The 12,288-nt window shown below is 43.7% G+C and overlaps 1 protein-coding gene across 2 annotated transcripts in view; it reads left to right on the top strand.

Annotated features, from left to right (window-relative positions):
* The first annotated feature begins 227 nt into the window (after positions 1–227).
* SLC9A7 (solute carrier family 9 member A7) overlaps positions 228–12,288 on the top strand; it is a 156,138-nt gene continuing 144,077 nt past the window's right edge. The window contains exon 1 of one of the 2 annotated variants that reach the window (XM_070606461.1): positions 228–698. In XM_070606461.1, coding sequence (XP_070462562.1) covers positions 371–698 — 328 coding nt within the window. In that variant the 5' untranslated portion in view covers positions 228–370. The remainder of the gene's footprint in view (positions 699–12,288) is intronic. The other variant, XM_070606460.1, reaches the window with a different exon arrangement.

The raw sequence follows: 12,288 nt of genomic DNA, 5'->3' as shown, positions 1-12,288 counted from the left end.
CTGATGCTCCTGCCAGGCGCGGGCGACCTCTGGCGTCCCGTTCAGCAAGCCAGGCGGCGGCTGCCCAGCAACCGGCCCCGGGACCCCAGACGGCCTGGCCAGGTAGGCCAGGAGCGGGCGAGTCGCGGGCGGCTGCGGCGCACGCTCGGGCGCCGGGGCGAACAGGTGCGCGGGCGGGGGGCGGTGCTTGGGGATCCTGCGCACGGCACGCGCCCCGCCCCCGAGGCCCGCGCAGCCCCCGCCCCGGCGCGAGCGGGGGAGGAGCTGCGGCGGCCGCGGCCACTTGGGCAGGTTGGCGGCGCCGCGGGAACCCGCCGACGGCGCGGGCGACTGGTCCCCGCGCTGCGGAGGCGCGGGCGGCCCTGGGGCCATGGAGCCTGGTGACGCGGCGCGCCTCGGCCCGGGGCGCGCGGCCCGCGCGCTGCCACCGCGGCTGCTGCTGCTGCCGCTGCTGCCGCTGCTGCTGGGTCGGGGGCTGCGAACGGCGGCCGCGGCCTCCTCCTCTGGGGCGGCGGCCGAGGACAGCAGCGCCATGGAGGAGCTCGCCACCGAGAAGGAGGCGGAGGAGAGCCATCGGCAAGACAGCGTGAGCCTGCTCACCTTCATCCTGCTGCTCACGCTCACCATCCTCACCATCTGGCTCTTCAAGCACCGCCGGGTGCGCTTCCTGCACGAGACCGGGCTGGCCATGATCTACGGTGAGCGCCTCCCGCCCGCGCCCCCGCCCCGCCCCGCTCCCCTCGGGCGGCCCGGCCGCTGCGCTGCCCCTGCGCTGCGCCCTGCTCCTCCTTCGATTGCCAACGTGTTTCTTTTCCGTTTCCCGCTGCGACGCTGTTGGTTCCCAAGGTCAACTGTCTGCATTTTCTGCCTTTCTATTACCGTTAAAAAGAATTCCACCCCATTTCGATGTTTCTTTATTGGGGAACCGGGAAAATGAAAGGCACGGAGGTGGCCCGCTTCTGTCTCCGTTTCGCCCCCCATCGCGCCCCCGGCTTCCCCGCCCCTGTTCAGCTCAACAGAGTGTGTGCACCGTGGCGGGAGGTGGGTGACTTCCTAGGGGACTGCGCCACCCCAGAAGGCAGGCCACAGCGAGGTTGGGGGCGAGGGCTGAGGGTTTCTTCGCTTGGGGATGGGCTGGCGGGGCCTGGTGGATGTCACATCCATGGTCAACCTCCGTGGGTACCCACTTCTGAGATCTGTGTTCTCAGGTCTCTTTGTTAATAAAGTCGGAGCCTGAAGCGCTGTGAAAGGTGAGCATGGTCCAGGGCCCGTAGTGGAGCGCTGCCGAGTCGGGCCTAGTCGTGGAGAAGGGCACGCCTCCCACCCTTGGGTCCAGGTGGGAAGGTTCACCCAGTTACTTCCATCTCTGAGCGAAGAGGAGCTTTTGTATTCCTCAGATCATAACATGGACGCGACTTTGGAGATAGATTTATGAGTGCATGAAGAGGAAACGTAGTGGTTTTAATTCTAGAGTCAGCCTTCTTTCGTTGTGAAGGATGGGCTGATGCCACCATCCTTTTCTGGATTTAATGATACACATGTGTTACATGCACCGTGGTCAGCACAAATCTTGTGATTACATGGATGTCAGTTAGCCATAATCTGAATCAACACTCTCCCCTCCCCCACCAAGGCTCTTTGACCCCTGCTTCCCACCATGACTCCAAACTGGAGCCGAGTACTTTGTTTCTGAATTTAATTCAGTGGAGTTAGGGCCCAGGTTGACATCCAAATGTGAAATAAGTGAGCCCACTTCATGACTGTTCCCAAAAGGGAACATTTTACCTCATCACTGATGCTGGAGAGATCTCTCCACTCAGTTTCCGTTCAGGGTTCCCTGATAGAGAATGGAAAGCAGATACCTTAATCTTTAATGTGAAAATTACCTTTGGCTCTGGGCCTTACTTCTCATGGCTCTTGATGGATTGTTGACAGCCTGGGCTCATGGCCACCAAGGTTAGGAAATGCTCAAGAGCCTTCTAGTTTTAAAGATGTAGTGACCTAAACAGATCTTGAATTGAAACAGGACCAGGTCTGAAACTGAGTTTGGTTGTTGCAAATTACAGGTGTGAACACAGACTTTGGCCTCAATACCCAGTCATTCTTGAGCTCTGTGGCATGTGTCAGTCCGTGACAAATGACTGATACCAGGGCTGCAGGTAAGCTAGGAGATTTCCTAAGCAGATAGCAGAGTGGGGAGTTGAAGTACGTGGTCATTTCAGACATTTGACTCTGAGCCGTAACGTAAATGAAGATTGCCTTTATGTGTATATAGATGGCCGTGAAAATATTTTTATTTTATAGCCCCTTACAATGTAAAATACTTTTAGAAGGTAAATTTGACAGGCTCATAAATACATGCTCTAGTGCATGGAAAATAAATGGGGATTTAAAAATATATTTTCTGGGGGTACTCCATGTTCTTAGGAGCTTAGTCACCTTTATCTTAAGGTTTAAAAACAACAGTGGAATTTTCCTACGCTGATATATACTTTTAAAACTCATCTCAATCTTTTAGTCATGGGGCCATGATACAGTGTACTGTTACTGAAATCTGCTTTAATTGATGGTTGTTCAAAAAGGCAACATCATCTCGTAGCTTTCCATGTAATTTCGTTCTATGTCTTTGGGTTTTAGTGTTACTTTGAAATGTATTAAGAAATTTAGTTCGTCAATATGTGATGTCCTAGGTTATGCCAAATATTAATATTTTAATGTTGATTGCCTGTAATTGTGAGAAAACCTTTCTTTCTCTGAGGGATATTTCTCTTCTGTTTCAATCCCCCCCAAATCTGAATTCTAATGTCACTCGATTAGGTAATCATTCATTGTTTTCTGAAGACTATCGGGATAGGGATTCTGATAAATTCAGTGTGAAAATCTTTGAACACTTAGTGGGTGAAGTACAGATTTTCAAGACTTCTCTTTTTTCATGGTAAGAAACGAGATTTCATTTCTCGATATCAAATAGAGGAAGTGAGTAATTGCCCTGTTGCCTCTGAGTAATGAAGGACAAAAAGACCCAGGGAAACATTTGTTAAGTATCTGCTGTGTTCTGGGTGCCCAGCTTAATTTCTGGAGGTAAACAATTGAACTTTTCAAATGTTGGCAAATTTTTATGAGTGAAAGAGTTCAACTGTGAATTTCAGAACTCTTTAAAATTAAAAAAGATGTAACTTCTGCCACTTTTTAGAAATGTAAGTGGCACTTTAATCTGAGAGGGAAGTCTTTAATATTTAAAATAAGTTGTGATGTATATATTAATGTAAATAGTAATATATTAAAATGTTATTGTATATATTTGCTGGTATAGTCATAAAATATCTCTGGAAGGACATGCAATAGACTGGTAACCTTGCTTTCCTTGAGGGAGGAGAGCTAGGTGGCTGTGACATGGGAGTGGGAGGGAGACATCACTGTCTACCCTCTTGTGCGTTTCAATTTTTGAACTACAGAGGTGGAATCACCCAATAGTGTGTCCGTGCCTCCATTCTCTGGTATTGGTGATGGCATTTTAAGATGCTCCTCAAATCATCCAGTTCGACGCCCACTTCTCCCTATTTAAATCGCATAGTGTTATCAATTTTCTGTGACCTTTCAGTTGTTGACTATACCCATGGAACTTCTGGAGCCCTGTGCCTGGAATGGAGAGAAAATGGGCAAAGGGGAAGAGATTTTCCTTCCTCTCCCTCTCTCCTCCTTTTTATTCTGTTATCCCCAAAGAAAGGTTGATGTTACATCAGGAGTAATGTGCACAAATAGATCCCATAATAAGCACTTGCTTGGGTGCAAAGGACCTAGCGACAATAAGACACTGTGAATGCTTAACATTTAAGTTGGAAGGAACTTCCCCTCCCACTAAAGGACACTTATAAGCATTCCTCCCTGCCAGCAAGCCCAGGCAGCTACAAGGGAAGGTGACCACAGACCTGAGTGTCCAGGGCAGTTGAAAGCAGCCCCTAGACCCTGCGATGGGAGCTGCACCACAGCAGGCAAGGCGCTTGTCTGGCACCAGCCTAACCTGTTTTGTCAGGGCAGGGAGCTCCCTGCTGTCTGCCTCTGTACGTGATTAAGTGCTGTCCTGAAGTTACTGGACCTAGCATGTCTGTGCAGCAGAAATAGCAAGCATTTGAGGCAGGGAAAGGTGGTATAAACAGACTGTGTCAGTTAGTTGTGGTTCTCTCATGTGTACAGTAGTTCCGCTTCCCCCATAATATTTTTGTGACAACTGATATGAGTCCAAAATATCTAACTTGGCCAGGCTAGCCTACCACCTGCTTCTTGCTCCACCCTCCTCCCAGCCTATCAACTTTCCAAGTGCGTGTTGGTCAGCCCCTCCAGGTTCTGTGCACTGGGAGCGCAGTGTTGCTTGGAGCTGGATTGCTAAGCACAGCCTGAGAGTGGGTTCATCGGCCGAGTCTGTAAGGGGAAAAGATGACTTTTTGTAGTAGCATGAAATTAACATTTGAGCCTGTTTGCAAACATTTCAGAACTACCCTCTTCCTGATTAATCACGAGCCCTCATTTTTTTAAGAGCCCTTCACTTTGGCTCCAGTTTGGGGCAGCCCCATATGGTCTCATTTTGGTATCAGAGCCCCTGGGTTCAAATGCTGGCCTTTGTTGCTTCTATAGCTGTATAAGGTTGGGTAAGCTCTCTGAGCCTTAGTTTCCTCTTTTCAAAAATGGAGGCAATGTCACTCACCTCACAGGCTTACTGTATTACTGAGGTGTTATAAAGGTCAAGTGCAGTGTCTGGTACTTCAACACTTGGTAAATATTGGTTCTCATTCTCACTTTAGACTTTGTGGTTCTTTGGCCAGCTTTGCTGCTTGCGGCTCGTTCAGTAGAGGCGTCTGTAACTTTAAGATGCATTAGGATACAGTTAGTGGGGATGAGGAGAATTGTAATTTTTTTGGTGGGCCATTTGTTAATACCTAGAAAAACATACAATGTATCTATCCTACTCTTTTATCCAGCAGTCTCAATTCTTGGACTTTCTCCTTCAGAAGTACTTGCACTAGCATGCTACATTATATAGATAGCAATATTTCTTGCAGCAGAAACAAGTTGCAATACTCATCAAAAAGGGACTGGTTAAATTACAGCACATTCCCGCTAAGGAGTACTATGCAGCTGGTAAAAAGAGAAGTTTTGAGTTGTCCTTTAAGGCAGCTATCCACTCAGTGTTATGGGAAAAAACAAGGCACAGGGAAGTATGTATAGTATTATCTCATTTATTCTTTAAAAAATTATATACTGTATGTATATAAACATGATGTATATACATTTATGTATGACGTGTGTGCTTTCTGGAAGGATATAGAAACTTAGCAGTGGTTATCCTTTGGGAGTGGGACCAGTTGTTGGGGGAGAGAGAGGAGAGACGTACTCTTCTGAATGGCCTGACATTTCTGTGACAGTGACACATTACTTTTGCAGTTGAAACATTGTTTAAAAATAAAGCAAGCGACTTTTAGGTAGCAAAAAATGCTTTAGAAATAGGAGATTATAATTATGTGGTTAGGTGGCATCAGTTATTTAAAAGTTATAAATGGAAGTAAAATGTGTCATAAAATTAGAAAAATGACTTTTCCTGAAAACGTTTCTTAGAAGTTTTGGAAGTTAACTTTTTTGGAATGATGTAATTAGAAAATCACCGTTTCACAACCTCCAGTGATAATTGATTTGGACAAGGATTTTCAATGGATTCCAGAGCCATAGTTGAGAGGTGGTTGGGGAACATGGTCCTTGCTTCGTGCTGAGTATTACCCCACAGATTGCTTACTTATTGCAAAGGAAAGAACGTACCTTGACAGTGGGGAGTTCTGGCCGTCACCGTCTTATAACCAAGTCATCAAATTTATCCTTGCTCCCTGTGGCACTATGTGGTATTGTGTGCCTCCTGATATGATGCAATAGGAAGTGTACAGCTTTACCTGTGTAGTATTCCAGATGTTTCATCTGAATCTAATGCAAGGTTTTAGGCACGTCTTCCAGTTTACAGGAAACATACGGGTTAGAGAAACAAGATAGAAAATGCCTTGTGAAAACAATTAGACATAGCCAAAATATGGGACAGTCTACAAGACAATTGTCCTGGTTTCTTCAGAAAGTCCTTCAAGGGAAACAAGAAGGCAGGATAAGTATTTGTTATGGACTGAATTGTGTCCCCTCCAATTTATACATTGAAGGCTGACCCTCAGTGTGACGGTGTTTGGAGGTGGGGCCTTTGGGAGGTAATTAGGGTTGGATGAGGGCGTGAGGGTGGCACCTCCATGATGAGATTAGTGCCCTTATAAGAAGAGGAAGAGACCAGAGCTCCCTCTCTCTGCCGTGTGAGGATACAGAAAGAAGGCCGCTGTCTCCAAGCCAGGAAGAGGGCCCTCACCAGACACCGAATCTGCCGGCACCTTGATCTTGGACATCCCAGCCTCCAGAACTGTGAGAAGTAAATGTTTGTTGTTTAAGCTGCCCAGTCTGTGGTCTTTTGTTCTAGAAGCCTGAGCTGACACAGACAGTGTTCTAAGTTAATGGAGACCAATGAGACATAACTAAATGCTCCCCAGGAAACTTGATTGACTCCTGGTTCATGAAAATGAGCTGTAAAAATGTTTTGGGGACAATTAGGGATATTTGAGTGTAGACTTGATATTAGAAGATATTAGAGAACTCCTGTTATTTTTCTCAGGTGTGATAATTGAGGTTATATAGGAGAATGTACTTATTCTTTGGAGGTGGAGGATGAAGTATTTGGAAGTGAAGCGTATGAGCCCTGATGTTTGCAACTTACTTTCAAAAGTTCATTAAGAAATACATGCACCACATATATAGAGACAACAACTATGGCAAAATACTAGCAATTGTTAAATCTGGGTGGTGGGTAAAATGGTGTGCTTTCTACTCTTCTTTCAACTTTTTTGTATGTTTTGAAATTTTTATTAAAATAGAAGATTGGGGAAGATGTTAACTTCCTCGTTAACCTATTAGCTGGTAACCTGTTAACCTTCCTGTCTGAAAGGTTACACAGGTGAGGCTGTATACAACCCATCTGTTACTCTCATTGAACTCTTTCTGACACTGACTAATGCTGTTTGATATTAGTGTACATGAGGTGATGTTAGGCTTATATGAGAATCAATAACTTCTAATTTCATTTCATTGTTTGATTTTTAAGTTCACACATCTTTTGAAAAATTGCCAGTGTTCCACTTACAAGACAATGTATGTTAGGAGGCTTTTCTCTTTTGGTTAGAGAGTGCTATCTGGCTTTGAGTTAATGTGCGATGTTTGTATTAGGGTAATAAGAGCTGTTACAACAGGCCAACCCCAAATTTCAGTGGCCTAAAGTAAGAAAAGTTCAGTTTTTACTTATGTTGGGCCAGTGCAAGGATCTGGCAGGTGGCTCTCCATGTGGCGATACAGGGACCAGGTGCCTTCCATCTTGTGGCTACCCCATCCCAAGGGGGCCTTGGAATCCTCCCCCTTCAGCCAATGAAGGAAGAGAGAAAAGAGGATCATGTTGGGAAGACATACGTGCTAAGCCCCAAAGTGTTGCACGTCGCTTTGCCCACTTCTCTTGGGCAGAACTTGGTCACGAGGCCACATCTGACTGGAAGGGAGGCAGGAATGTAGTCTAGATGGAGGAAGAGGGACAAGTCTGGAAAGCAGCTAGCCATTCTCTGATGCAGTATTTGATGAGTACTTCGTCTTACATAATCCAGAAAAGAGAAGCGGTAGGATTTGCGTGTGGGCTTTTGTTGTTGTTGTTGTTGTTGACAAACTACATTTTTTATTGTAAGTAATCTAGTTTGAAGAGGCCATTCATCTTGAGTTTATGAAGTTGTTTCAGTAGACCTATCAGCATCACCTGGGAGCCTGTTAGAGCTAGCAGGTTTGGCCCCAGACTGACTCAGAGGGTCTCAGAGTGGGGCCCAGAAATCTGTGTTTCAATACATTATTAGGGGTTTGTTTGTAAGTTGAAACACACTGCTAGAGAATGTTTTCACCCTTTAAATACATTCACTATGTTGCTTGTAATTAAGTAATTGTAGAAAAATAGGAACCGTTTATTGAGCACCTGCTATAGTGGCTAGGCCCCTGTTAAGTATTTTGCATACTTTAAGCCATTTACCCTTCACATCAAATGTATGACAACTGTATTATTGGTCCCATTTTGCCAGTTGAAGAAATTGAAAGTTAGGCCCAGTACCTCATTTGTTTAGGGGTCACATGTTTGAGATTGGTACGTGGGGCTCTATTAAAGGATGAGATCAATATGGTTGAGGATGTGTTTGGCCAGGATAGAGCAGAACCTGAATCCTGCCCTGATTACCTGGTTCCAGGGCGTCTCCGAGGGACATGTATGCCCGGAGGATAAAGCAAAGGAAAGTGACCCTTTATTATTAGCTGGGGCTTTGGCCCCGAACTCCTGCGTACCACTGCAAGGGGTGAGGCTGGCCAATTTGGAAGACTCGATTTTCCTATGCTAGATGGGCCTGAGGCCCTTGAATCTAAGTGGAGCCAAAAATGCCTGCTCATTTCCACCCCAAAGGCCACACTCCAGGTGTTACTTCATAGATATGCATTAAGGACTAAATATTTGTGTCCCCTGAAAATTCACGTGTTGAAATCCTAATAATCCCCAATGTGATGATATTGGGAGGTATGGCCTTTGGGAGGTAGTTAAGTCATGAAGGTGGAGCCCTCATGAATGGGATTCGTGCCCTTATAAGAGACCCCAGAGAACTCTCTCCACCACCTTGAGGATACAGCAAGCAGTTGGCAGTCTGCAACCCAGAAAAGGACTCTCACCAGAACCTGACCATGCTAGTACCCTGATCCTGGACTTCCAGTCTCCAGAACTGTGAGAAAAATAAAATGTGTGTGGTTTATAAGCCCCCCAGTCTGTGGTACTTTGTTATAGCAGCCTGAGCTGACTGAGACAGCATGACAGAAGGCTACCAGTTGTTGTAGAGGAAAAGCTGTCAGGGATGCTCAGAGTGGCCGCCCCAGGCCTTCTCAGGTGGGAGCAGTTGCTTAAAAGCTTTCTCATCTCTAGACATCACTATCACTGAGGTTGGGAAGCGGATAGAGCTGGGTCTGTTGGGCTGTCGGGTCTCTCCACTCTTATGTTCTAGCTGTCACCGGCACATCATAGTCTCCTGGAGAGCTTTTCCAGAATACTTTAGAATGTAAGCCCTGTGTAGGCAGGAATGTCAGTCTTTTGTTTGCTGCTGTCTCCTCTGCGCCTGGAACAGTGCCTGACAGAGAGTAGGTGCTATGGAGATACTTTTTTTTTTTTTAAAGATTTTATTTTTCCTTTTTCTCCCCAAAGCCCCCCAGTACATAGTTGTATATTCTTCGTTGTGGGTCCTTCTAGTTGTGGCATGTGGGATGCCGCCTCAGCGTGGTTTGATGAGCAGTGCCATGTCCGCGCCCAGGATTCGAGCCAACGAAACACTGGGCCGCCTGCAGCGGAGCGCGCAAACTTAACCACTCGGCCACGGGGCCAGCCCCAGTGGAGATACTTTTTTAGTGCATTCTGTTTTGTCTAACAAAAAATAAGATGCTGTAACACTGCTTAGCATTAAAGGTCCTTCCTTCAGGTTCTCGTGCCTCAGATTCACACTGACGGTGAAGGTTCTGAGAAGGAAGCCTTTGTGTGTGAAAACATCTGTCTGAATCGCAGCAAACTGCTTAAGGAAGAAGGAAGGGATAGGTGAGTATGTGTTTGCAGAAAATTGTGTATTTGGCTGATAAGCCACATGGTGGGGTTTTTTCTTTTTTTTATTGTTAAAATATATATAACGTAAAATTTGCTATTTTAATCATTTTTTAACTTTACAATTCACTAGCATTAATAACATTCATAAACTTGTGTGACCAGCACCACTATTTCCAAAATTTTTTCATCACCCCAAACAAGAACTCTGTACTCATTAAGCAATAATGCCCTGTTCCTCCCTCCCCTCAGCCCCTGATAACCTCTAATCTACTTTCTGTCTCTATGAATTTGCCTATTCTAGGTATTTCATATATATGTATTCATACAATATTTGCCCTGGCTTACGTGTATCTGACTTATTTCACTTAGCATAAGGTTCAGGGTTCATCCATGTTGTAGCATGTATATGAACTTCACTCCTTTCTGTGGCTGGATAGGACTCTCTTGTGTATATACACTATCCTTTCATCGCTTCACGGACATTTGGGTTGTTTCCACCTTTTGTCTATTGTGAATAATGTTGCTGTGAACATTCACATACAAGTATCTGTTTGCGTCCCTGTTTTCAATTCTTTTGAGTATATACCTAGAAATGGAATTGCTGAGTCATGTGGTAATTCCGTGTTTAGCTGTTTGAGGAGCTGCCATCCTGTTTTCCACAGCAGCTGCAGCATTTTACATTCCCACCACAATGCACAAGGGTTCCAGTTTCTCCACATCCTCTCCAATACTTGTTATTTTCTGTTTTCTTTTAATAGCCACCCTAGTCATTGTGAAGTGGTAGCTCATTATGGTTTTGATTTGCATTTCCCTAATGACTAATGATGTTGATCATCTTTTCATGTGCTTATTGGCCATTTGTACATCTTCTTTGGAGAAATGTTCATTCGAGTCCTCTACTCATTTTTAAATTGGGTTGTTTATTTTTTTTGTCGTTGTTGTAGGAGTTCTTTATATACTTTGGATATTAATCTCTTATCAGATATATGACTTGCAAATATTTTCTCCTATTCCATGGGTTTCCTTTTCACTCTATGATAGTGTCCTTTTATGCACAAAAGCTTTTGATTTTGATGAAGTTCAATTTACTTATTTTTTCTTTTGTTGCCTGTGCTTTTGGTATCATATCCAAAAAGTCATTGCCAAATCCAGTGCCGTGAAGCTTTCCCCCTATGTTTTCTTTGAAGAGTTTTATAGTTTTAGCTCTTAAATTTAGATCTTTGATCTGTTTTGAGTTAACTTTTGTATATGGTGTAAGGTAAGGGTCCAAATTCATTCTTTTGTATGTCGATATCCACTTATTCCAGCACCATTTACAGAAGAAACTCTTTTCCTCATTGAATGGTCTTGGCACCCTTGTCACAAATCAGTAGACCATAGATGTGTTAATTATTCTTTAAATGTTTAGTAGAATCTACTAGTGAAGCCATGTGATCCTGGGCTTTTCTTTGTTGGGAGATTTTTGATTACTGATTCAATCTCCTTACTTCTTATAGATCTATTCAGATTTTCTGTTTCTTCTTGAGTCAGTTTTGATAGTTTGTGTGTTTTTAGGATTGTGTCCATTTCATCTAGGTTACCTAATTGGTTGGTGTACAGTTGTTCATAGTATTCTCTTATAATCCTTTTTACTTCTATAAAGTTGATAGTAATGTCTCCTTTTTAATTTCTGATTTTAGTAATTTGAGCCTTGTCTCTTTCTTTTTTAGTTATCCTAGCTACAGTTTGTCAATTTGTTGGTCTTTTCAAAGAACCAACTTTTGGTTTTGTTAATTTTTTCCTTCTATTTTTTATTTCATTTATCTCCTCTCTAATCTTTATATTTACTTCCTTCTCCTGGCTTTGGGTTTGGTTTGCTCTTCTTTTCCTATTTTCTTAAGATGTGCAGTTAAGTTACTGATTTGAGACCTTTTTTTTTTTTAATGTAGGCATTTACAGCTATGAATTCCTCTCTGAGTACTGCTTTAGCTGATTCTCATAAATTTTGGTATGTTGGTTTTATTTTCATTTGTCCCAAAGTATTTTCTAATTTTCCTTGTGATTTCTTCTTTGACCCTTGGTTGTTTAAGAGTGTGTTGTTTAATTTCCACATATTTGTGAATTTTCCATCTGTTATTGATTTCTAGTTCATTCTATTGTGGTTGGAAAAGATACTTTGTATAATTTTCAGTCTTTTAAAATTTATTAAGACGTATTTTTTGACCTAACTTATGGTCTGTCCTGGAGATTGTTCCATATGTACTTGAGAAGAATAGCAGAAGAATATTCTGCTATTGTTGGGTGGAGTGTTCTGTATGTGTCTATTAGGTCTATTTGGTGTATAGTGTTGTTCAAGTCCTCCAATTCTTTATTGATCTTCTGTCTGGTGGTTTTATACATTATTGATAATAGGTTATTTTTTATTTTTATTATTTTTTAGTGAGTTAATGATAGGTTACAATCTTGTGAAATTTCAGTTGTACATTATTGTCTGTCAGTCGTGTTGTAGGTGCACCACTTCACCCTTTGTGCCCAGTCCCCACCCCACCTTTCCCCTGGTAGCCACTAATCTGTTCTCTTTGTCC

The sequence above is a fragment of the Equus przewalskii genome, chromosome X (assembly GCF_037783145.1).
Source record: "Equus przewalskii isolate Varuska chromosome X, EquPr2, whole genome shotgun sequence".
NCBI classification, from domain to species: domain Eukaryota; kingdom Metazoa; phylum Chordata; class Mammalia; order Perissodactyla; family Equidae; genus Equus; species Equus przewalskii.
This window is presented reverse-complemented; position numbering and strand designations above follow the sequence as displayed.